General features: G+C 46.5%; 1 protein-coding gene across 3 annotated transcripts; it reads left to right on the top strand.

The window, feature by feature from the left end:
* Nucleotides 1-428: 428 nt before the first annotated feature.
* Nucleotides 429-24,446, top strand: LOC135368118 (zinc finger protein 664-like). Of its 3 annotated transcripts, XR_010414680.1 has the most exons (5): nt 429-714; nt 3,498-3,712; nt 4,518-4,685; nt 13,500-14,843; nt 22,672-22,734. XR_010414680.1 is itself a non-coding variant. In XM_064601208.1 (4 exons), the coding sequence occupies exons 2-4, from the start codon at nt 3,526-3,528 to the stop codon at nt 23,571-23,573; spliced, it is 1,257 nt and encodes a 418-aa protein (XP_064457278.1). In that variant the 5' UTR covers nt 438-714; nt 3,503-3,525; the 3' UTR covers nt 23,574-24,446. The 3 variants fall into 3 exon arrangements, 2 of the variants coding, with proteins under 2 accessions (XP_064457278.1, XP_064457277.1); XM_064601208.1 differs by lacking the exon at nt 13,500-14,843 and having other exon boundaries at nt 438-714; nt 3,503-3,712; nt 22,672-24,446; XM_064601207.1 differs by lacking the exon at nt 13,500-14,843 and having other exon boundaries at nt 438-714; nt 22,672-24,446.
* Nucleotides 24,447-26,181: the final 1,735 nt, after the last annotated feature.

Here is a 26,181-nt window from a genome sequence, read left to right as displayed (position 1 = left end):
ATATTCGTCCCCGTCGGATTGAAACCGGTCCAGCAGATGTTCCGAGATTGCCATGCGCGTTCCCTTCGGGTCACAAGTGAGACGTCGGGGGAACCGCGGCCATCTTGAACAGACTTCGCGGAACGGTAGGTGCTAGCAAAAGATTGGGCGCGATTTAAGTGGATAATCATAAACGCCTTAATAGTTTATTTCACCATACGTGTGCACATTGCTACAGATCGAGCTTAGCGCGAACGGGTCCGAAACTGATTGGGGAGGGAGCACTCGGGCAGAACCAGGTTGAGTACGAAAAAGTAAGACCCTACTATTGTGAAACCGAAACCCGAAACGTTATGGACTAGATATTGGCTTTTGCTCTTTTTGGCTTGTGGCCTATGCTTGTGGTGGCTTTTCATGTGGCTTTGATTGGGCGCCACCTAGCCAAAAGGCCAAAAGTAAAAAAAAAAACGCGCTTTTCGTCTCAGGCTTTTCAGGCCTACATGGAGGCAAACTCAGATGCAATGCTGAATGTTGAAAATATTACGTAAAGAAGCGCGATGTTCTGTTTCTTACCACACTTGTGACTCATCACTGTCATCGAAGTCTACTTGTGCAAGGTGCACAACCGACTTTGCTGACTCTGCTCGTCAGCTTCTTCATTCCCTTCCATTCGCTTGGAAAGGTGCGGGACCGCGCAGACTGGTGATTTTCGACGAGCACGGCGGAACCGTTTTGGTGCGTTGTTCAGATCCTGCCGCTGTCTGCCTTTTTCGACGATTGCCACATTCACTTCCGACGAACTTGGGCCACATTTCAAGAATATGACATACACAAGAATATAACATGATGCTTCAACTCACTGTCTCTCAGGGCCGGTTTCACCAACGCCGGTTAACTCTTGAACCAAGAACAAGGGTTGCTAAAACTTGAAGTTAACACTCAAATGCTTTTTACAAACATTGGTTGGTGACGTGATAAATGTTTCAGTGCCAATAACTCCTTATAAGCAGAGTGAAGCGTTAAATTCCAGTTAAGGGACTGTTGATCTCGGTTCAAATATTAATCGGCGCTGGTAAAACTGGGCCTAAATCTTGCAAGGCGAAGCTGAACGAACCTAGTCTTGATCTAGCTGTAACATACAGGGTGGGTGCAGATAAAGTAGCTTCACATTTGTGCATGTATGGTGTTCCCTGTTTACTGCACGAACTTCCGGTTAGCCGGCGTTCACACGGGGCAACTTTTCCCAGCAACTCGAAGCAACTCAAACCAACGTCTTTTGAGCAATTTCGAGTCCGCGTTCACACGCAGCAACTCTGTAGCTCCACCCACAAGCAACCTTATGGCAATGAAAAAATGGCTAGGAAGCAAGCGAGCTGGTGAAGATGATGCATAATATAAAAAACCCCGAGACTAGGGAACACGAAGGGACAGACACAAACATGACAACCTTATGGCGACCGGACAATGTGGGTTCGAATCGAACTGGTGGAATCTTTTTTTTAGCTGCTGTTTATCAAATTTCAGTCAGTTTTATTGCTCCAATAGATCATTATTGCCATCCAGAAGTGGCAACTGATATGGTTCCGTGAAGTTCGTAAAAAAAGAAAAAGTTATTTCTTAGCTGCACCTCCAGGATTTGAACCTATGAACCCACGAACGAAATCCACAACGCCATCGGGAGTCACGTGGCAATGCTTCCCTCTCTGATTGGCCGATGCACGAGCAACTTCTCAAGTTTTCGGTCCGGGAGCGATTCGCAGCAACTCAGAGCAACTCAGAGTTGCTGGAGGTTGCCGGCTGACAGCAACTCCAAAGTTGCTCATAGTTGCTGCAAAAAGTTGCCCCGTGTGAACGCTGCCTTAGTCGGCATGACACATTTATTAGATGAAAACTAACAAAAAAATCTTAGTAACAAAACTCCACATAAGCAAAGAAGTTATCCATGGAAACGTTGCTTTCCATGCATCCTGATTACCGTCAATATGGCGGTCAATGCACAGTCGTGTCTAGCTATTGCTAGGTGTACCAGATCTTTTTGTTTCTGTGTGGGCGGCACCCCCAATGGTAGGGCGATGAAACCGCAGATTGAGAAGTTACCCGTCAAAAAGAACTCGTTACGAGTTGCGTTACCGTGTGAAAAATGTAACTAAGTTAATAACGAAGTTCTTCAGGCTGAAATGTAACTCGCAGTTACTGAGTTACCCAAAAAGATAACTACTTACTTCCAAGTTACTTCTCACACAAAATAGCATTACGCAGGTGCAGTGCACGTGAGCAGTTGAGTTAGACCTTGATTTACCTGAGGAGGAATGCAACACGCTTAGATCGTCTTCGCTTATATCCAACAATATACCTCTCCCTGTTTGCGAGCAAATGACGTCGTAGTGTTCGACAGTGCCACGAATTTGGTTGAACAAGAGTTGAACTACAAGAACAAAGAAGTTGAACAAATAAGAGGTGAACTACGCTTTCTTGGACGCAACCTTCGGTCCTACGCTCTTAAAAATGAACTTCACCGCATAGCACGCTCTTAGCCAACCATCATCTCAAATGATACCGTTATCTGCCCTGATTTGTTGAAAACGGGAGGCGTACGCATTTTTTAGGACACCTATGCTGTTCATAATTGTCGCAGAAAAGGTGTACGCCTCCCATTTTCAACAAATCAGGAAGGATAACGATATCATTCGAGATGATGGTTGGCTAGGAGCGTGCTATGTGGTGAAGTTCTTTTTTTAAAATGTACTTTTCTTTCAATAGGAGGCAGCGAACAAGTGCCCGTTCGTGGAACCCAGTCCTCTCCTTCCGATTTGTTTCGGTTTCAGTGTTATGAACCAACGTTATGATGACGTTTCACTGGTAGAGGTCTATTCGAACGCTTTGCATCTTACTCCCTGTGGGCGCACAATGGTTCAGCTTCATTTCAGCGGTTCTTACTTCCCGAATAAAATACTGTCATTGATTGAATACCACGTTTTATGGCAAAAAATGCCATGACGGAACCGGAGAGAAAGCAAGAAAATATGTGCACGTGAGTGAAAAGCGAATTAAAAGTAACTTCAAACTTAACTTAATGTGCTTTGGCAAAGTTACCTGAAAAAGGAACGAGTTCCTCTGAAAGTTACCACGGCGCAAAAGTACCGAGTTAAGTTACAAGTTACCAAAAAAAGGAAATTAGTTACAGTAACGAGTTACCTCGAACTCTGGATGAAACTGTGCTACACTGCCACGTCCCATTGGAATATATATGGAGCGAAGTTTGCGTTGCTAACGATTGTATTGCGCAGAGTTTGGTTACCACGATTCTTTTCTCGATTTTCATCGCATAAATGCACCTTTGTGAGGTGCACGGTGTGTGTTCGTACGGTATGCAGGAAATGCGCTATGTGCGAAAATGTGGGGCTACTTTATCTGCACCCACCCTGTATAGCTTTTGGCCTTGTTTCACATTCTGTGACCATATGTGTGACAGTACTTTTTTATTTCTGATCCTACCTTTTTTTTTAATCATTTACAAGGCTAGGCAACAAGCAAAGAGATACAAGCATGTTCGAGTCATCATGTTCCAGCCCTTCTGGTTCACAACTCGGAGAAATGCAGCCATCCACAGTGGATTTCAGCAGTCGACTCGCAACAGTAAAATCGGAACCTTGCGACACTGAATGCCTGCCAGAGCAGAGCCAGGTTCTGGAACAGCACTGCAGCGAGTCTCCGCTAGAAGGCGGTTCCGACGGTAAAGTGTTTCGTAAACTTTTTGGGATGTGGAAAAATCGTCCCGAGAGAAAAACGTCCCCCGGAAGAAATGTCCCAGGTGGGGACCTAGGCTAGAAGCGAGTTCTAGGTTAGTTTTACAGTTTTTACGTTAGGAGATTTTTGATAGTTCACCGTGCGGTTGGGGGCTTCCCCCAGCTGGGCACGCAGCTTAGTTTGACAGTGACGTTTGACGAAAACTACTTTTCCGGGGACGATTACTCCTGGGACCATTTTTACTAAACCCTTACTTTTCCAAAGCAACTTCGGCATTCACATACCATGTGACTTAACCTGGTTACATTATTTATGCAGTACCGTAATCAGTTCCTGCTCTTGTGTACTATCTCTCCATCTCTGATTTTATGGCAGGCTCTCAAGGAACACGTGATACTAAGATATCAGTAAACTATATACTCCAATGGTAAATGTGTCTTGGTGATGTTCCAGATGAATGTCATTAGTAAGACTTCGGTGAACTGTGTACTCGTACGCTCTATGTTTACGGAAATGTTCCTCAGCGACATACTATAGTAAGATTCTGTACACTTACGTACCGTACTACTGAAACAGTGACAGTCTACAGAATGGTCTTGAAAGATATGCCGTATGTCTCGTGCCGTATAACAATGCAGTATTCCATGCAGGGCAATATGATATTTTTGTATGCGTTATGCACAGATATGAGTTACAATCAAACGTGGCTAGATTCGAGGAGGAGGCTGAAATGACATTCACTTTGGAGTTTTGCAATGTGATTTCTGATCTCCCTTTTTGTTTTACATCAGGGATGACAGCTGGGCTGGGCCACATTAAAAAAGAACATCAAGACACAGCTTCGGATGAACACGACGTCTTAGTAGCGACGACGGAACCTTACAATGCCGTGATTTTGGCTGGGCAGGACAGCGTGGGGCAGAGCCATGACTCAGCGTCACAAGGTGACACGTCTACTGGTAAGGGCTGATCAATATCTAATCTATATCTAATGCTAATAAGCCTTGAGGGTATCGTAAATAAATAAATAAATGAATAAATATAGCCAACAAAGGCTGAGTGACAGTGGCACGAACAAAAAAGAAGAAAGGGTATGACGGAAATTCTCAGCGTTCTCATCAGCATCTGTGAGGGCCCGTTTCCATGGTGATTATTCTCGCACCCTGGTTCACTCTAAAGAGCATTGTCTGTGCCGAAGCGAATATGAGAGCAAAGTTGAGGTCGCGCCGGAGCATGTTTTCAGATCTTGAGACAGGTATCTACACACACTCAAACGCGATCTCAGCACGAGAATGCCTTTGTTGTCAAATTGTAAATTTTCATCCTAAGGCATTAAATTCATTTCTCAAGTTCACGCGCCACTTGTAACGTTCCTTCTGTACGATTTGGGTTCTGTTCCACCCTCGTTCAGCCACCGAGAGGCGCAAATAGGCGGACAACAGATACAGAAGGCATGCAGTCGATCTGCAACGTCTATAACAGAGAGCACAAAGCTTTGTGATCATTTTATTGAACAGAATGACTTTACAATCCGATGGAGCTACTTAAATATCTATTTGCAAGCCTTCACTAACAAGCTTTAAAAGCGATAAAACACCCGTGCCGGGAAACAAATGAAAGGACGACACAACTACACAGCACAGTCTCGGACGGTTGCGGATTCGGGGGTTTTATCGCTTTTAAAGCATAAAATACCGAACAGCCCAATTTTTGACCATTTTCGCTAACAAGCTTCTCCATGTACACTGGAGACCGCCTATAACATATGTCGCTTGGCTGGCGAAAATCCGCACTATAAGCGGCACCGCACAATAACCAAATCAAACGCTGGTTAAGAACAAAATTTGGCTTCAGTTGGATGCCCACGATGTCCCGTGCACGGCCTGTACTCCTGTAATGTAAATAGTACCTGCTGTAGTCGAAATCGTTTAAGTCGAAATCACGGTTAAGCGGAACAAATGTTTCGTCCCAGGCGACATTTTTCATCTGTTTAAGTCGAATTTCACTTCGGATCGGTAAACACCACCTTTCTCGACTATGGATCGCCACGATCGGCCAAGTTCTTCAAGCCAGCCAACACAATCCAATCCAAGTCTGCCTGATCGAGAGTTGACGGGATCGAGGCTTGCGTGATTCCAAAACTAGCGCGAGACCTTGTGCGCGGGCTAGGCTGTTCGGCGCCAAAAACGCTAGATGAGGACGCAGTGAAGTGAAGGTCAAGAACTGTGTGTACTGTGCGCGCGCTGTTGAGTTTTGTGCGACATGTCATTGGCGAGGCTGAGGCAACGCAGGTGGAAGACTCTCACGCTTGCAAAAAAGCGCGAGCTGATAGCAGCGGTTGAAGCCGGCACAAAATCGAAAGGAGAGATCGCCGCGGACTTCCGGATACGAAAGAGCACGTTATTCACAATTTTGGCGAAGAAGTCGAAGACTTTGTCAAGTGCCAGCAATGTAGGGGCCAATTTTTATCACAATTTGCAGTTGTTTGATAAGTCAAAATGCTGCTCAAGTCAAACTAACTGGTCTGGACGGTGGGTGTTTGAGTTAATGAGATTTTACTGTATCACATTTTTATTAGGCTGGTATATGCCCCAGATTGAGCACCCAACTTCCTGTTACACCACGTCGTGAACCGGACTGAACAGCGCGGAGATTCCTTGCAGTGGAAACAATTTATTCAACATTCTCAGGGAGCCTGGAAAGATTCCGTACTTTTAGTCTGCTATAGTATCCTGGCCACGTCTCGCACCACAGCATCCTCAACAACGGTGCAGCAACTGAATGCTTAATGGCTAGGTCCATGCTGGGTGCATAGGTCGCTCAGTCTGTGTGTCAGTTGTCAGTGTGTTGCCTGTTTGCTGGAAGTGCTGCTGCAAAGTCTGAGTCTTTTTCCGATACGCTCACCTCAAGGGCGGATCCCATTACACGCGACAGCAACGACGGCTGCGCCCCCTGTCCAGCGACAGGAGAGCTCCGTCGCGACTTCAAAATCGTGTATCCACTCGGAGTAGATATTTGTGGCGTGTCGCTGCACAGTGTTGCCTGCCGCTTGGCAGTTTCCGCTGGATTTGACGTCGTGAGGAAGGCCTAGAAAGTGAGAAAGGACAGTGAGCGAGGAGGGCGGTGGGGGAAAGCGGCATTGGGAGCATAATACCCCCGTCAGACGGGCACATATACGGCCTTAACGGTCACGGCCGTAAATGCATACTGTCATTAACTTCCTGCCAGACGGTCAGCAATAAGGCCTTTGCTACAAAACTGAGGTAGGAGGGCAACGGCGTTCCCGCAAGACAGTCTACGGCATTGCATCGAAACTGCCCAAGCCTCGTAACCAAGCACACCATAAACAGGATTTAGCACGTTTAATTAAATTAGAAATAAAATGCTTTTTACTTGACGTAATATTGTCATCTTTTTCTTGTTTTTTTCCGTGTTTTTCTGGCGTTTCTGCACTTTGCTTCACTTTTTATCCCATCTGTACAAGAGCTACGTTTGTAGTTACACCCTCGAACCACTGCACGCGGCATTGCACCGTGTCGTCTGCATCCAAAAAGTCAGACGCCACTCAAAAAAATATCCGAAGCACTTAAAAGCAAATATCCCTTTGAAGCCATACCAACACAGTTTCCTGTTGTATTTTGAAAATACCAACAAAACGTTGTTTTCGTGGATTTTCAGTAAGAAAAAGCGTGACTTCGCTACATTACATTAAGCGTTCACAGACTTCTTTATCGACGTGGACACCAGCGACAAACTGCCGTCACGTATACTGTCTGACAGCTCCCCAGAGCTTAGGGCCGTATGTAACTTACGGCCATTCCTTATTGCCGTAACTTTAAGGGCCGTATATGTGCCTGCCTGACAGAGGTATAAGAACCGCAATACCATCAGAGCACTTTGGAAAGACGTGGCGGATGCAATGCGGGAAAGACGGTAAGTTCCTAAAGTTTTATTGCTCTCCTAATGTGACCCATACTTCGTAATTTCGCTGTACGTTGCTGAATATATATATCGTTTACGCTCCCGAAAAACGTGTATATTTAACGCACATATATCAGAATATCGGTGATACAGGCCAGGTAGCATCTACTTCATTACTTTCGGTTTTCTATTGTTCAGAGGCCAGATGCAGGCTCACGCAGAAGGGTTTAGTCGACCAGTATCGGCACTGCTTGAAGGAGGCAACGAGGCAGAGGGGTGGGGCAGGGGAGGCAGACATCCCCACAGCGCTGGCCGCCGTGAAGTCGAAATGCTCCCAGGCAACGACGTTCATGAAGGACAATGTCGAACATAACGCGTAAGTGAAAGTTGCCATTTTAGTAGCCGTTGAGTAATCGAATAATGAAGGTTCCAAAGCATTTAATTTGGTGTCATTGTCCGAGCAGTGCTGGTGGAAATAACCTATATATAAATCATACATATAGCTAGCTCTTAATTTCACGTGTGATACATTTATAGTGGAAGACGCAATATGTCCACAAGACGGGCAAGCAGGGCCGTGGCGCTTCCCGAGAGGCTGGACAGCCCAGGCTGCAGCAGCACAACATCCGCTGAGCTACCAACAGTGCAGCCTCCAGCAGACTGCACGGAAGAGGAGGGGAGTGGTGCTGCAGCAACTGTGCAGCTAAGCCGCAGCATACCAGAAGATGCCAGTCCCTCCCGCGTATCGTGTACGCCACAAAGCAATCCCCAGAAACGCAAGTGGGCAACTTTTGATGCCACGATTAAGGAGCTCTCCAAAAGTTTCACCGAAACAGATCTGCGCCTCGCAGAGATGACTAGTCCACGCAGCTCTGCTGGGAAATATCTCGGTGCGCTGTTGGAGGAGCTCCCGATTGAACAGAAGCGCCTGTGCGAATCTGTTCTTTTCGAGGTGATACGGTGCTTCAGAGAGGGGAACGAATGTACCATTGTAATGCGTAAGAAAAATACCTCTTAGTAACAAAGATCTTATTCACTGCAATGCTACAGGGGGCAATGCTCTCACTCATTGTTGAAGAATTTAATGTGTTTAGAAAACGATGCGGAACATGCTCATTGAGTGTACGACACCGCCATGGTGCTCAATTGCCATGTTGCACGTCAGTTTCTTGACACACTGAATACCTGAATGGTGAGTGTACGTAGTTTCCACCTGCTCCTCTCGTTACTTGCGTTTCCGCTTTGCTTTGTTTTCCTTGTTTACTGTTCTAGCCCCTTGTCTAGCCCTTGTCTACAGTTCTACAGTGATACATGACTCATGTAATGGCTTGTAGCTCATATTTTATGCTCATATTTTGTTGTTGCTTTCCCGTCTATAGTTGTTGCTTGATGTATCGTTTGTCTTCTGCATATACATAGTGTATATAATGTACATAATGTATGGCGTATGTAAGACGTTTCAAATGATAAACATGGTAATCTAATTTGTATCACGTTCTACCGTTCATGTTTGCACCAATCATACTTGTTTTTGTTCCTTTACAAAAGTGCAAATGTAGCTTTCCCATTCATTAACCAGGGCGTCTACTGAACTGTAGCCTTCAAATTCCCTGACTTTTCCAGGTTTTCACTGCCTATTTCAAGAATTTCCCTGATTCAACACCTGATGGAACAAATTCCCTGACCAAAACAAAAGAGAACTCGGCGCCCCTTTTACGTTTTGATACGGATCCCTCATAAAACGGATCATTTATTGAGAAATTAGTAAGACTGCCTTACTTTTCTGCCTCTGAGCTTGTTGTATTGGTAAACTGCTGCTCGTGGCAATGTTGCTGTGGCGTCACCTGTTCAACCGCTCATCAGCACTCTCGATTCACTGCGCATCGTGACGGCACTTGTCTGCGATTTTCCCTGACATCAGCTGCCTTTTTTTTTTTTCAAATTCCCTGACAGTCCCCTGACTTTTCCAGTCACGTCAAAATTCCCCAATAATTCCCTGTTTTCCAGGTTGGTAGACACCCTGTTAACGTTAGTATTGCTTCGTGTACCTAAAATATGTAGAAGTTTGTCATCCGGGTAGGTGAATGCCATATATCCCAAGAGAGGACCATCCTCCCAAGTGCAATATGTGGTGCTGGGCTGTGATGTTCATTGTTCATGATGCAAACAAAGAGAAATCCATCACTTACGGTGTGTAGTTTGATTTATTTGCCCAGATGCCCAAAGGGACTGTATGAAAGCATAAGTGAACATTGCACTACTGCAGTTATATATGCTAGCGAGCAGCACACAAAATATAAATACAGAAAGTAAAAAATAAAATAGTGAAATGCTAAATTATACATATACACTGACACCACTCCCAAGAAGAAATTTAGAGAAATTTTCAGGTTGGTAGACAGGAATGGCACAGGAATGGAATCACTGTACATATTGTACAGTTAGTATATGATAAACTGAACAATGAATAAAATCAATATCTATGTGGATCGGACAGATCCCACTGCCAGGGCACCTGACCTGCATCGCTGCAGAAGTACTTGTTCAGGAGGAACCTTTTTTTTTCTTTTTGATATGGGTTTACTTTGGCAGGTTCCCGACAGAAGTTTCTCGCTGCAGATCTGGGCAGCCTTGACAACGCCCCGAAGGCTCGCTGCTTGTGTTCTCCCTTCATTCGCTGTGAACCGCATGTCCGGAGCACGACCTTCTTGATTATAACGACCATGTCATAATCGGCAACCCCTATGCGGAGCCTGTCCGTGCAGTCATCGGCAGGCGAGATCTGCATCATGATTGGACGGTGGAAATTTGAATTCTGGGGAATTCAAATTGGGAAATGGGGAAAAAAAATTCAAATTTGGTGAATTCTGAACGCGCAGAAGCGTATGTACGTCTACCGCAGCAGAAGCGTATGTACGTCTAGCAGACGACAGCAATAGCTCCTATGAAAACGCGTGGAATGCTGATGATTAAGGCCCTTCCTTTTCTGCGATTCTGTGATTCTGCAAAGCCTCGCGGAATTGTGGGTCTGCCACGGAATATGAGGTTTTGCGCAGAATTTTGCAGAAACCACGTGCTGAACTCAGTTTTTGCGCGAGATAAACGGACTTTGCTCTCATCGGGTCGGCTTGCGTTGCAGCGTAGATGTGCCAACCGGATAAGGCTACCAGGCCGTAATATGGCACCATTTGTGTGCTGGAACAACCCTCTAACATGTTGGGATTCTGGAGTGGAATGCAAACGCTGACCCCTGCTTTGGTGTATAGAGCTGTCAGGTACCTCTGTGTGACAGTAAACTCTGTACATGCAGAGAGGTCACTTAGCAAGTACAATTTGATAGTCAGTGACAAACTCTCAGAAGAAAGTATAATGTATCTTGTTACGCTAAGTCGCAAAAGTTTTTGGAGTTGTAACCGTGTTCCACCACACTAAGAGATAACAGAGAGTATTTTCTGTCTGAACTAGGGCAATTTGCCTTTTACCCCGGAAAATTGCAGAATTCATAGTTCCCTGCTGCGGAATTCAGGATTTGCCGCAGCAGAAAAAGAAGGGCCTTACTGATGATAATTGACCTAAGAATGAAACATCTGCAGAATATCCACCGCTTGTACAGAAATACTAAGGTAAGCTGAAGTACAAAGTATTGCAGAAGTTGAGGAAGCAATAACTGGGACGATGAGAAGCGCCTCCGCTACCTTAAAAAAATGCGGCACTGGGAAGGAGTGCCTAAGACATGGTCATTATGACCCAGTAGGATGTGGTCTGGTGGCATCAGTAAAGTCAGCAAAGCCCGCAGGATTCCAGCTAACAAGCTGTATGCTATTTCGTTAGACAGCCATAAAATGAGAGAAAAGAAATGCCACCGCCAATAATAAACAAGCTCCAACAGCACCAGGCAGTCAGTAGCTGCCAGGTGTCTGTTGGGTCCTGTTCCATGATGAGGTAGTTGTGCAGAATGACGCACGCCTGCACTACAGGTGCGGCATTTGCCGGGTGAAGGTAGAGTGTTCGCGTGAACACCTTCCACCGGGATGCAAGGGTGCCAAACGAGTTTTCAACACAGCGTCTGCAGAAGGTACAGCTGCAGCCATTAGGGTACCATGTTGCGCACAGTCGGCAGAATACTAACCAGGCCCTGCGCAGTCGATAGTTACCGTAACTTCACGCGTGTTAGCCCCGGCCAGGCCGTAGCTGGAAGGCTTCATCACCAAGAAATACAAATGGCCGCGAAACATCACTGCCAGGAATATTCGTCGGTGGGGGAAGGTCCAGCTCGCCATCTTCAAGGGCTTGCCCGATCGGACAGTTTTTGAAGACACAACTATCTGAGTGTGATCCATAATCCCGAATGGAGGCTGCGCGAGACCTATAGGTCGCATCAGACACAGCCATCAGGTTGATGGGGCAGTTGTGCTGTAGAAATAAAATTATGTATTTGTTGTATATGTTCCGGAGCACAGTTATGTTTCGAATCACATTTCGTAACATATTCGGTCACTTTGATGTAAAAGGAAGTTGTTTGTCACTTGTCGTGGTTGCTGGCTAAATGGATCGACAACCGGGAGGGTTGGGAGCCGCGACAACGACAGATTCTGTAGCGTGTCGCTTGTTGCATGGGATCCATCCTTCACGGTCCTGGACGGCTGCACCATCACTTTGTCGGTGGCTGTTCTCTGGCAGACGCAGACATCGGTGCCCGCGGTGCATCAAAAGTACCCGCTGAAGAAACGAAGCCGTTCTCTACAAGTCTTGCATGTTGATCGTGTCACAGATGGCATCACTAAGACGGGCGACGTAATGCAGAGAGAAGCCTAAAGCATCTCTTTCATGCCACCCTCACACGCTTCTTCATGAGGAGTTAACAGAAACATTCGTGACGATGGGTGATAGCAGGACTAACAGCTGAACCTGTTGATCGTCTAGAGACTGGGTACTTGGACGAAACGCCAGACTCGTCATCTCCTTACTTTCCCCCTCCTTCTTTTTCTCTCCCTTTCTCTCTCTCCCTCTTCCTCTCTCTCTCGTTCTTCTTGTCCTCGCCATACCCTGAACGTTGCCTGTTGTTTGGGAGGGGAAGTAGCTGTAGTGATACAGAAGACGACTGTCATGCAGGGCTCGCACCTGGCTCCTTCCGCTATCACTACCACATCGAATAAACGTTAGTTCCTTTTGACCTTCGAGTGCGGTCGCACCTCTTGCCTAGCGCTTTTACATTTTATTCCCCTGCGTTCTGTACACTAATGTCCAGATCCTTAACTTGCACGTAACTGGTGTTACCCGTATGTTCGTTGGTGCGTTGAGAACAGTACGTAGCAGCATGTGAACACCATCTTGATAAGTCAAGATTTCCACTAAATGTTGAGACTGGGACTCACGCAGGAGCTGCAGGCAAATCATGGTAGATGTGCATTTGGCGCTTCCTATGAAATGCTAGGCCCGATGAAACGATACGCCCTGGCTCTAGCAGCTTAGCTTACCTATTTCACACGTCCCTAGCCAATGCAAAGTCAACAAACATCTCGGTGCCAGATGCATCAGAATCAAATGGTCGGTGACTGCTGGTGGTGATTGCCGGGTTGGAACAACACGATAAAATCGCTAAAACCGCAGGGCCGGGACAATTAAAATCCGTGCTCTGTGTTGTGTCTATTTTTAATTGTTCTGGGCACTGGGGTTTTAACAATTTTATCAGACAGCTGGGACTATAGAAAAATAATGTGCTCCCTCTATGGTGCTTCATATTTTTGTATAAGGTTATAGATATAGTTATATGAGCAGCTCTGGCAGCTCTGTTGGTCTACTGTCATACTCTAACGTACTGCTAATATGCAGATGTGGTCTCTGTTCTGCAGAGTCCAGCCAGAGCACGCGCCTCCGGCGTCGCAAGCCGACACGCACGGGCGAGAAGTCGCACAAGTGTGACGTCTGTCCCGCCGCATTCAGCCAAGGCAAGAACCTGCGGCGTCACAAGAAGATACACACGGGGGAGAAGCCGTACAATTGCGACGTCTGTCCTGCGGCATTTGGCCAGATCACGAGCTTGAGGGATCACAAACGGACACACACGGGCGAGAAGCCGTACAAGTGCGACATCTGCGGTGCGGAGTTCAGCCACGGAACGTACCTGCGGTGCCACAAGCTGAGACACACGGGCGAGAAGCCGTACAAGTGCGACCTCTGTCCTGCAGAGTTCTGCTGCAGCACTGACCTGCGGCGTCACACGCAGACACACACGGGCGAGAAGCCGTACAAGTGCGATCTCTGTCCTGCAAGGTATGGCCAGAGGACGAACCTGAGGTACCACAAACAGGTACACACGGGTGAGAAGCCATTCAAGTGCGACCTCTGTCCTGCACAGTTCAGCCACAGCACGTACCTGCGTCGTCACAAGCAGACGCACACGAGCGAGAAGCCGTACAAGTGCGACCTGTGTCCCGCAGAGTTCCGACAGAACATGAGCTTGCGACATCACAAGCAGGCGCACGCAGGTGAGAAGCCATACAAGTGCGATCTCTGTAGTGCAGCGTTCATCCACAGCACGAATCTGCGTCGTCACAAGCAGACACACACGGATGAGAAGCCATATAAGTGTGACGTCTGCCCTGCAGAGTTCCGACAGAACGTGACCCTTCGACTTCACAAGCAGAGACACATGGGCACAAAGCCATAAGACTACAATCCTTGTCCTCCAGTGCTCAGCCAGTGTATGAAACTGCAGGATAACAAGTGGCCACACACAGGTGCACCACAGAAGTGCGATCTCTGTCCTACAAACTGCAGCCTCCGCACACACCTGCGGCATCACAGGCAGGTGCACAAGGGGGAGAAGCCCTTGAAGCTGATCTCCATCCTTTAGAGATCAGCAAGAGCATGAGCCTGCAAAATCACAAGCAGACGACATTCATGGGCCACTGAAGTACACAGGGAGCCACAGAAGTGCGATCTCTGTCCTACAAAGTTCAGCTTCAGCACGCACGTGTGTCGTCACAAACAGACACACAGTGGCAAGAAGCCCTAGAAGTGGATCCCCGCCCTTCAGAGTTCAGCCAGAGCATGAGCCTGCAGTGTCACAAGGGGACACACACGGAAACATCGTACAAGTTCTGGCTCTTCAGTGCTACGCTTTCCTTCGTGGATACCTGTCGGACCAAATGTAGATGCACACCAGTGCCAGCAACCAGCAAAAGGCTGTACAGGTGTGAACTCTCTTCTGTGTCCTCAACTGGGAGACCCCAAAAAACATGCGCTAATGCGCAGAGTACAGATGGAAACCCACTACTTCACCTTGCCTTTGGTTGCTTAAAACTCACATACATTAGACACCCGTTAATGCAAACACCTGGGGACCACAAAAATTTGATTGAGTTATCAAGAGTTTGAATTATCAGACATGCCTTCAAAATATGAGCTGCAGGAGAAAATTATGTCACAGGGGCATACAAAGTCTCGTGCTCGAGGTTGCTGACGGTGACCTACAACTGATCGTCGTGCAATCTGACTGCCACTGCATTTGACTGTCTTCACAGTAAACTGATGCCAGTTTCTACCTTTCCTGGTAAGATGCACCCACGAAATAGAATACCAGTACCTTCTGTAGCTCTTCAACAATCAATGTTGCGAGGTGCACAACTCTGAAGGGGCTCGTGAGAAGCAGAGGAGGTTGCTTCCTCTCCACGTCGTTCTCTCGTTTGCTGTGTGCTCGATCGAGTCTGCGGTTCTGAGGTGCATTTTCATTAGGAAAGACACTTGGCTCGGGTCGAAGTTCGACATGCTTGATGGTTTTTGTAGTGGTGTGAAACCTCGTTGCAAAATGCCGCACTAAAATGTGAGTTGGCAGAGGTTTGCGTGTCGCCACCCAAACACGTGTCGGTGAATTACATGTGAAGGAGGCACGCTGCAATGGAGAATGCAGTTGCTTTATTGAAAATGATGATGACTATGGCACTGAATGATGAGCAGTGGACGAAGTCATTGACCTCAGAAGGGGCGGAGCCTCATGTGGTATCAGTGGTTATGCTGTCCCTTGGAAAGCTTTCGACACATTTAGAGTCGGATCAAATGCTTTTGCGCTCTCAAGAAAGGTGCGTGTCCAGCGATGTTTTACCTGTACTGTTCTGCTTTGTTGCTGCTGTAGACATAATCCGGACTGGCAATTTTGCAAAAGCTCGCATATAACTATCAGATCTTGCCTTCCCATCAGTACAGTGAAACCCGCGTATAACGATATTGACGGTAATCACGAATTCCATCGTTATACGGGGTACATCGTTAAACGAGGGCTGACCTAAATAGCGCGTCCCGGAAAAGTCGCGCGCCACCCCGGGTGTAGCAAAAAAAAAAAAAAGATGCTAAAAAAAAAAGAAAAAACGCGAAGCTGTGTGACATCGCAGTGGCTTGGGAGGGCAGCGGTCAGAACTCGTGGAGGGAACCAGACAACATAGCAGGACATCTTCTGGCAACACTACACGTCACCATTCCGAAAGTCAGCTTCACCTAACGCCTGCGTGCTTTAGGAGAAGCTCGCTTTAGAACACTGTCGCGCGACTCGCGGGTGGAAAGCACGTGCAGGCCTTTTGAGTCATCTCGCGAATTTGAGCAGCATTGGCCAAATACGGAGACATAAAAGCGTTACCACCTACCTCTTTCACTGACAGTACTGGAAAATGAACAGTCGCTGTCTATTTTCTTGCCTCAATTTTTAGTTTGGTTTAATTCTTTTGATGTGAATTTCGGATGATACGAATTTTTTCCGCTACCCCGTGAGATTCGTAGCATCGAGACTCTACTGTATCTTATCGCGGCGAAAATCCCCGCGTGGTTACGCGCACGGGACAGCGTCCAACATCGTTATACGAGTACTCGGAACCGCGGTCTCCATCGCTATACGCGGGTCGTTTCCCCATAGAACCAATGTATATTTTGACGGTAAAATCATGAACCATCGTTTTATCAGGGATATAGTTCTACGCGATATCGCTATCCGCGGGTTTTAATGTATCGTTATAAACGGGCTCGACTGTGTTTCTGTTGAATGTACACTTCAACATTGAGGTCAACGCATTTCTGCGCACAATTTAATGAAGCAACTTTTTGTGACATGTTCTGTTTAACGAAGCTGCACAACAAGCCTGAAAAAAACTCTTTATTGCAGCATCACTTGCAACTGCATGTGCCGGTCCCCAAGTGAGAGAGAGAGAGGAGTGGCACACCTCATATGAGGGAGAGAATAATAACGTCAACATCAGAGTGCGTTATTGGTTTTTGATGTCACATGGAATTATGTGATGTCATGTGTGTTCATGCATCCATCTAATCGCTTTTGCCATGGAAGCCACACAGTCGCTCCCGTGTTACTTTTGTTTTTTCGATGTATTTCCTACTGTTATTTGAGATTAGTGTAGTTCAAAAACTAAAGGTATTGTCGGTTGATGAGAAACTTGCAATAATCGACACCGTGTCCAAAGGGCGAAAAGTAAAGCGATGTCACTGTATCTACGAGTTACGAACATTCTGTCCTTGCATTAGAAAGGACTGTGCATACAGAACTTATTTTTGTATACTCCTGAATGGCACCATAAGTGTGTAAAACTTGCAGGGTGCTCAAGATTAAGAGTGCTGTTCGTATGTTGAAGCCAGTCTTATTACCAAACGACGTACGCTAGAATAAGCTGCGCGGGTCAGTGTTTGGACCAGCTTTCCTCAAAAAGTTCGACTGAAGGGGACTATCACATCTGTCGCGATCGATTCCAAAACTACGGTGCCATATTTGGCTTCTCGTTCATCAATAAGGGCGAGAATGCAACGCGAATTAGTGGAGTTGTTTCTGTGCAATTTGATGTAATGCATTGCAAGAGCAGACGACGGATGACGAACGACCCCAACTTTAGTAGCGCTCGCGCGGCCGTTTGTATCACACTGTCATCGAGATGGAGCACCTGGTGCCAGAGTGATGAACAAGGAATGCGACAGATATTGAGGAGTATCTTGTCCAAGCTTGATAGAACAAAGACACTTTGATGTGGGAGAATCGTGATGTTTGATTCCGGGGAGATCGCTGCGGATATCTCGGCACAAAACGGGTGTCAAGCGTTGGGGTCCAATTTTCTCCCGCATATTGAACGCACTCTTTTTCACTCACATTCTTTCGCTGGACAGACGTTGACTACACATAATCGTTCGCTTGCACCTTTCCAATACATGCGTAAAAACATAATATTTGGAAGTTACTCGTCCTACCGAAAGGAAAATCAAAATTGATTTGATTTAATTTAATTAATTATAAACTACCTGTAGCTCGACATCACAGCTTCATCGCCAGTCCATCACTTGTCGGCACGCTGTCGCGCCTATATTGATGCTCAGCATCGAGATACGCTTAGTGGAAAATAAAACCGAATGCGACAACGTCTATTATCAAAATACTCCGACAGGCGTTTTGGTCGTCCACACGGAGATTTGGGTTAATGCTGTTTTACATTCCATAGCGCTTCTTCGGAACCTATTCTTTGGCCCATATCTTGTCCCGTTTCTCACGTGAATGTACTCTGAATCATCCACAAGGGGCCCAAGCGCAATAAGTTTTTTCTTTCATTGGTCCATCCTACGCTAGACACAGACGATATGCAAGCGCGAATACAGAAGGGATCGGGAAAACTGACAGCCGCCGGGAAAATGACTCGTGTGAATGCTAGAGAACGAGCGGGCGTCTTCAGACGCGTAGTGACCTCGTTTAGCTCGGATATCCTCTCACTCCTTCCCGACTTGCTGCCGGCAGAAAACTGACTCGTGTCAATACAGGGTAAGGTGCTGGCTTCTGTCTATGCGGCGTAGGACTTCGTAGAGTCAGATGGTGTGTGCATCAATCTCATGGACTTAATACATATCCTGTCTTTGAAAAAATGCTAACTTGTGACGCAAATTGCAGCAAGCAAAAGTGAGTTTTTTCGTTCTGAGTGTCTGCGAACACATCTTCATGTCAATAAATGTACAAAAGTCAACTGTGTATTTGAGTTTGAACAAAGTTTTGTTGTACTTTAATATGGTTCTGGGACATTGAAACAACAGTGGTTGTTTGATCGATTTTTTTATTAGTTCACCTGGAGCGTTGATGAAGAAGAAAAAGCAGCAAAAAGTAACTGAGCTGCAGTTCTAAATGCCACTATCCTAGGGTACATTTAATTTTGTGTAGTCCGCTTGCCCGTAAGCACATTCCTCATGCAAACCCACCTTTTTGCTTCCCAAAGACAGTACCAGCCTCCAAGGGCCTGGGTTATTCACCCGTTCGACAACCTGGTAGATTTTTCCGCTCGAACACATACCGACTAAACATGACATACATGTCTTTTGGCTCTAATACCCCAACCCTTTGGCAAATAATAATTGGTCTCAAATAAATAAATTTTTGACAAATAAATAAATGACATTTTTGGATAATTTTAACAATGTATTATTAATGTTTGTATTTAACGGACTACATATTCAGTTTTAGTTGATTTAGTTTGTGCCTGTGTGCAAGTGAATCAAAGTTATTTGTCGCAACAAACATTAACCGAATAAGTCGTTCGAAACATTGATAAGATAAGCCGGGCTGCAGCCCTTTGCATTTGCGCTATTTTTTTTTTTTTTTCGGATAGCGTGGATGTGCAGAGATCCCAGACTGCAGATGCATACTCTAAACAAGGTTGAACTAATGTTTTATATGCTGTTAATTTAATATCTTTTGTTGTACCATTTCAAAATTTCCTTCTTATAGTATCCACAAACTTCGAGTGGCTTTCGCGCGCATATGGTTAGATCCTTTCCCTTTAAATTTGCCGCCATCAATGAGAAGGATGCCCAGAAGAAGCGCAGACTATCGGCTGCTTCCAACGTGAGGCCACTTTCTTCAATATGTGTAGTTTATTCTATTCTTCCCCACACTGTTCTGTTCAGCTGTGTTGTTCATAAATGACAACGGTCTGAAAATGGTCAGTGATCCTCCCCTCTTTGGCTGAAAAAAAAAGCAAAACAATAAATAAATTTTTAAAAAAAGCAGAGGACACCGATTGCCTGCTCCGTATGCTCGAGTCAGAAGTCGCAGAAAAACAGGTGCGTACGATGCACTCTGCGCACGCTTTGAACTCCTTTCCACAAAAGTCTTTCGAACAAACGGTGTCGATCAATCGATTTTTGATCAAATGGCTTTCGACCAAGTAGCGTTCGACCAAACGACGTTCGACCAAATTTGCGGACACCCTTTAATATGTAATGAAAAGTTCATATATAAAGACACTCTGGTACAATGACACTCTGATAGAATGATTGAATTTCGTGTTCCTGTCGTGTTCCCCTGCACATTTCTCGCAGGGGTGCTACAGCTGCGCCAATTGCGCAATTTTGATACAAGGTTGATTTCTTGCGCCATCGTGCGCCGAAAACGTGAAATCGGCGGAAATTGCGCCATAAGAGCAAAAGTCGAAAGCTCTCAGCTGGGTGCACCCCTCTGGAGGCCCGGCGGCGGCGGCGGGGCCGCCGAGCTGATCTCTTTTTTTCGAATGCAAACAACTCAGGGAAAAGGTCTGCCTCGGCCAAATCTCGTTGTTTACCTCTTTTTTTTCGCCGTGGGTTCGAATAATGCTCATATGCAGAGTGCTGCACCGAATATAAAAACAAAAGAGGGTGAACCATTGCAGAACATGAGACCAAAAAGTTCCGTTTAAACCAGAGAGATTTTAGAGCGTTTTTGGTCGAAAAGCAGACTTTGCACCGAATTACCACGTTGGCGGCGTGCAGACGTTTTGGGCCGGCGGCGGCGCGCACCTCTACCGCCAGGGTGTCTCCTGTGTCTCCTGCTGTTTGTGTGGCGGGTGCCTCGGTGGCGTTAACTGTATGCAGCGACAAGCGTAGGTGTGTGTCAAGATAAGCAAACGTAATTAGCTCTTCCACATATATTATATAGCCTTACCCGTAATGCTTCCCAGGTGCGTCCCTTATCAATAAATTCATCGCAATATACTGTTGTTCGAGACGTATGGGCGGCCGCGCTGTTCACTGTAAACAGCGCAGCCGCCCAAACCGAAAGTGTAAATTACACTTTCGGTTTTCACAAGGGTGGTCCCAGTTCCGACTTTTGTGGCAATACCTTGGCTAGCTTTGATCGCATATAGCGACCGTTTTTTGCTTTGTTGCTTAGTTACAACACAGAGATCGCTTTTCTGAGCTTAGTTGCGTGAGAGATTCGCATCAATTTAATGGTTGCGTTTGTCGCCGCAGGTCGGAGCACCAAATTCAGTTGAACTGTGCTAAATGAAGCGGATTCCAACAATGACCTCATCAGCGTTTGGTGCAAACCAGAATTTTAAGGACACTGATGCTGTGTGCGTCCTTTGCAACGTCGTAATTTCGTGCGCTCAGCATGGCGTGGCTGCTGTTAACTTTAACTTAACAACGTTTCCTAACTTTCTTCACCGAGTTATGCTTTCTACTTTGTGTCGGACACACTCATGGACTTAATACATGCGGGAAATGTATTAGCAGAGTCCTTTCTTGTTAACACGGACTAAGGCTATACCTATATGCTTCTTCAGATGTGGTTATTTTCCTTGGTGCCATTAAAGATGTGAAATGCTGTGCTCCAAGTTGATCCAGAACATGACATTTTTGTGCTCCAGTATGCTCCAAAGTATGCAAAATTACTGCTCCAAGGAGCTCCAAAACTCAAATTGAACTGCTCCAAAAAGTGCTCCAAAATCAGTTTTGCCCGTAGCACCCCTGTTCTCGGCATGCTGGAGTAAAATCAGGATGATAATCTTGCAGGAAAGAGCTGGATTCCCTGCATGCGAGACGTGCGAAAAATGGTGCAGGTTCGAAAATCTGATCTACCTCACAAAATGCGTGGCGGGCTGAGAGATGCACAGTAGCATGCTACGTTACTGAACATGACAAGCAGAAGATGGGAAAAAAGCCGTATTAAACAGCCTTAACACATTTGCAATATTAACTCAAACATATAGAACACACCATAAACGATGTTTCTAAGTACCATGTCTACTTGCGTAATTAATAGAACTTTTTGTCCCAAAACATTGCATGACATCAGGGATTTTGGAACTGAACTACGGTTTTGTCCCAAGATATTTGTGATATCCGGGCTCCAGAATCAACATGCATGTTCTTCCATCGCTTGAATCACGATCTTTGTGAGGTCATCTTCTGAGGGAGAAACAAAAACTTTATTTTAATGGAGATTGGGGAGTTTCATTTGCCAGGTGCGATACTGTACCCCATTGCTGTGGGCAATGTGGTGAAATGAAATAATGAGTCACCTCACGGTTTTGTCACACCAGATACTACAGTATAGAAAAAACGTTTAGAAGTGCTTCTAGGAGCTTACGGCAGTGTTATGTCCTTAGCGTCCTTCGGAAGAAAATGCAGTTATACAGAATGGAAATTCAGTTACCCACGATGCCAGAAGATGTCGTGCCCCATGCGCTTGTGGGTTGTCTAGTGGAGACACTTCACACTGGTGGTAAAATGTGTGTACTTTCTTTATTCCAACATATTTTGTACACTAGGGCCCAGGTCTTGACCTTGTACATCACAAGTGTTGTTATTATGTTCGAAGTTTGCACACTCCCAACGTGATGTGACGTGGCATGTGAAAGCCGTCGTATAGGCTGAAATTTCAACTAAACATTGTGATTTGCCAACATGCAGGAGCTTCTCACAAATCAGCTGGGAAGTGATTCATTCAATGTTTTCCCTGCAATACTATCGGCAAGTTGAACAGCTGGGTCCGGGTCTTGAGCATGACCGACCCATTCCACATGACACTAACCAACGCAAAGTCCCCAAGCCAGATGTATTGTGAACAAAATGGTCAATGACTGCACAGTTTCAAACTTTCGAAAATTAATGTGCTTCCTGTATGGCATCACATTTTTGTGCAAAAGAGTGTGTTAATTACGCAAGCAAATGTGGCAGTTCCGTTCATCTGCTATCATACTAGTGTACTGCTAACGTACAAATTTGGTATCTGTTCCGCAGAGTTCAGGCCGAGCACGCACCAGCTGCTTCACAAGCAGGCACGCACGGGCGAGAAGACATACAAGTGTGATGTCTGCACTGCTGACTTCAGTCACATCAGGAACCTGCAACGCCACAAGAAGATACACACTGGCGAGAAGCCACACAAGTGCGACCTCTGTCCTGCAGAGTTCATCCGCAGCACGAACCTGCGGGTTCATAAGCGGACACACATGGGAGAGAAGCCTCACAAATGCGACCTCTGCACTGCAGCATTTGGCCGAATCTCGAACCTGCGACGTCACAAGTGGACACACGTGGCCGAGAAGCCGCACAAGTGCGACGTCTGCCTCGCGGAGTTCAGCCGCAGCACTGACCTGCAGCACCACCAGCTGACACACACGGGGGAGAAGCCATACAAGTGTGACGTCTGTCCTGCAGAGTTCTGTCACAGCAGAAACCTGCAGCACCACAAGAAGATACACACGGGCGAGAAACCGCACAAGTGCGACCTCTGTCCCGCAGAATTCGTCCGCAGCACAAACCTGCAGGCTCATAAGCGAACCCACACGGGCGAGAGGCCGTACAAGTGCGACATCTGTCCCGCGGAGTTCAGCCAGAGGACGAACCTGCGGTGTCACAGGATGAGACACACGGGCGAGAAGCCGTACGAGTGCGACCTCTGTCCCGCAGAGTTCAGCAGCAGCGCCGACCTGCGGCGTCACAAGCAGACGCACACGGGCGAGAAGCCGTACAAGTGCGACCGCTGTCCCGCCAGGTTCGGCCAGAAGACGAAGCTGCGGTACCACAGGTGGACGCACACCGGCGAGAAGCCGTACAAGTGCAGTACCTGTCCCGCAGAGTTCAGCCACAGCACGAACCTGCGTCGCCACGAGCAGACGCACTCGAGTAAGAAGCCGTAGGTTGCAACCTGTCTGTCCTGCATGGTTCAGCCGTGTCACAAGCCTGCAGCGGCATAAGCAGACACGCACAGAAAAACTAAAAATTAAAACATACAAGTGCGCGCTCTGCAGTGCCGTTCTCGTCCACCATGCTTGTGGACGTTCCACCGTGTTGTCGAACGTCAAACTCGGCATCACATCACGTCATGGCTGTTTGTTGAATGCCAAACTCAATGGCATATCAGGACCCATCATTTAACATACATCACATCCTGTGCGCACCATCACATCATTGTGAATGGTGTGATGGTGAATGATGCCCGTGATGGCCGGCACGAGTGAATTTGTTGACCTGTGCTCGGTATTGGGAAGGCAAAGACAAACACAAAAAGGATGCTACTACACGGTCACTGAACTGCCCGCCAACATCTCCTTTAATAAGGAATGTGTGCTGGTGTTGTTCCCCCCTCCTCTTTTTTTCCTGTAATGACCAATGCTTACCATGTAGTTTTATTCGTAGCACCTCACTAACCAAGAAAAAAGTAAACAACTAAATTAAATGAAGCAACAAAAGAAAATATAATGAAAAAGAGATGTTTCCATTTGGTTAAGGGTTTCGACAAGCAGAAGGTACGCATCCTTCAGAAGAGGAAAACAAAAAATATAAAGAGTGGGACGAAACAAGTGCCTGTCGTTCATGGAAATGTTGACTTTGGTTGTGAGTTTGATGTCTGTGTCGGGGTGTTGTTTTTGCGTTTGGCCTTGTCTATCTACCCAGCATCCAGTGTTTTACAGAATTTAGGCCAAGGTGTATGTGAGTGTACCCCAATGTGAAACTTGTCAGCTATGCCTGACCAAAGTGTCTGGACAATAGAAACATCCACACTAATTGGTGGTACGATTATAGACTCTGTACCGCTGTACCGGTCAACATTGTATGCCTGCGGAATTGTTTATATGGGATAAGACATAAGATACATATGGGATAATTAAGTATATCCTCATTCACAAACATAGAGGGGGATTCAAACCGACACTACTTAGTTCCCAGTAGAGCATACCAAGTGGCATGTGGAGTGGAGCGACGTAAGGAGGAAGACGGGAAAATCTGCCTGTCAAAACGGACGGCAAGTTTCACCTGCCAAGAAAGGGGTGGGAGAGGGGGAGGAAGGAAAGTGAAAAAAAAGAGAGAGAAGAGAAAGGAAAAATGAGGAGGGAGGGATGGCTAGGGATCAAGGTTGGGGTTTCTGGAGCTGATCCTGGAAAATCTGGGAGCCATTCTGGGGATCCTGGCATGTCCAAGAATGCTCGCTGAGTTCGGTCTTAAGCCGCGTGGCATGTGTGGCGTTCCGGACGTCGCTCTTGTGTTCTTTTATGCGGGTCCTTCTTTTTTGGCCTGTCTCGCCAATATAACACGTGTCACAGTCTAGACATTGTAGCTTGTAAAGCACGCCAGACTGGTCTTCTGGGGCGACAATGTCCTTTGGCTTGGAGATGAGGCTGCGCAGGAACACTCGGCATTGTTTCGACTACGATAACGCGGTGACCTTGGTACGTGAGCAAAGATGGGGACCGAGGAAGCTCCTGCAATCGTGGCACATACGCGCTGATCCCTTGCATTGTAACAAAAACCGTGGGCCCCTTCCTGAACAATACTGTCATCTCCTTAAGTAGCGACTGGTTGTTGGCTCTCCCGCTCAGTCTTGCACTGATGATGCCCGTCGTATGACAGGCGAAACGTCTGCTTAAAGTTATTATTTGTTACGTTATGTCGGAGTCCTCTCTTTCTTTCGTTGTGTCATCTCCCGGCTTTTGGAGTATTTTCGCACCTACCAGAACGTGTTGGTGGCCGAGCTGGGTGGGGTCACCTGAGAAATTTCTTGATTTTTTTAAAATTCCATGTTAGCGCCGCGAAGCAACTGTAGCTATGAGCGGCGTACAGACATGGACAGATGGAGAGAGGACAGCAGGAAGTAGTGGGGGGGAAGACGACCAATGACTACTTCGATAGGTCACTGCAAAATAACCAGAGCTCGGAATGGTACGATTCCCTCCCCAGATTTTCATCGGGCCAGATGAACAAAATAGATGCAATTGGTCGACCCTACTCGGGATATAAATGCGTAATGCGAATCGTGCAGACGACGAGCGGGCGGACACAGAAGACGACTAACGGCTACTTTGGTCACTGCAAAATAACTGGAGCCGTGAATGAAACGATTCCCTCCCCAGATTTTCATCAGGCCAGATGAACTCGAGATATAAATATGTGAAAGATTAGGAAAACTATGAGCGGGCGACCCTGGAAGACGACCAAAGGCTACTTCGATCGGTCACTGTGAAGTAACTACTACTCACAATGTTGCGAATGTAAATGCATTTAATGCAATTAATCGACCCTATTCAAGAAACGTGAAAGATTGGGCAACACGCGAGCAGACTGCGAGTTTCACTTTCAAGTGCCAAAGGTGTGTCCATCTTATTCGTTTGGGCAAGTTTTGCTGCATTTTTTTCATTCTTTTCTCAAATTATTATTTTCTTTTTTTTTGCGTCAAAGCGTGTGTTTTTCGTTCTGGAGCGTGTAGCCGCAAGGAACTACATGTTGTTCCAGCCTCAGAACATATAAGTT

Source organism: Ornithodoros turicata, chromosome 9 (genome assembly GCF_037126465.1).
Source record: "Ornithodoros turicata isolate Travis chromosome 9, ASM3712646v1, whole genome shotgun sequence".
NCBI classification, from domain to species: Eukaryota; Metazoa; Arthropoda; class Arachnida; order Ixodida; family Argasidae; genus Ornithodoros; species Ornithodoros turicata.
This window is presented reverse-complemented; position numbering and strand designations above follow the sequence as displayed.

Excerpts from the sequence above, each read along its gene's own strand:
- LOC135368118 (XM_064601208.1), top strand. The coding sequence starts at position 3,526 with ATGTTCGAGTCATCATGTTCCAGCCCTTCTGGTTCACAACTCGGAGAA. Across the intron at positions 3,713-4,517 it reads GCTAGAAGGCGGTTCCGACG|GGATGACAGCTGGGCTGGGC; the intron begins GTAAAGTGTTTC and ends GTTTTACATCAG. Across the intron at positions 4,686-22,671 it reads ACAAGGTGACACGTCTACTG|AGTTCAGGCCGAGCACGCAC; the intron begins GTAAGGGCTGAT and ends TCTGTTCCGCAG.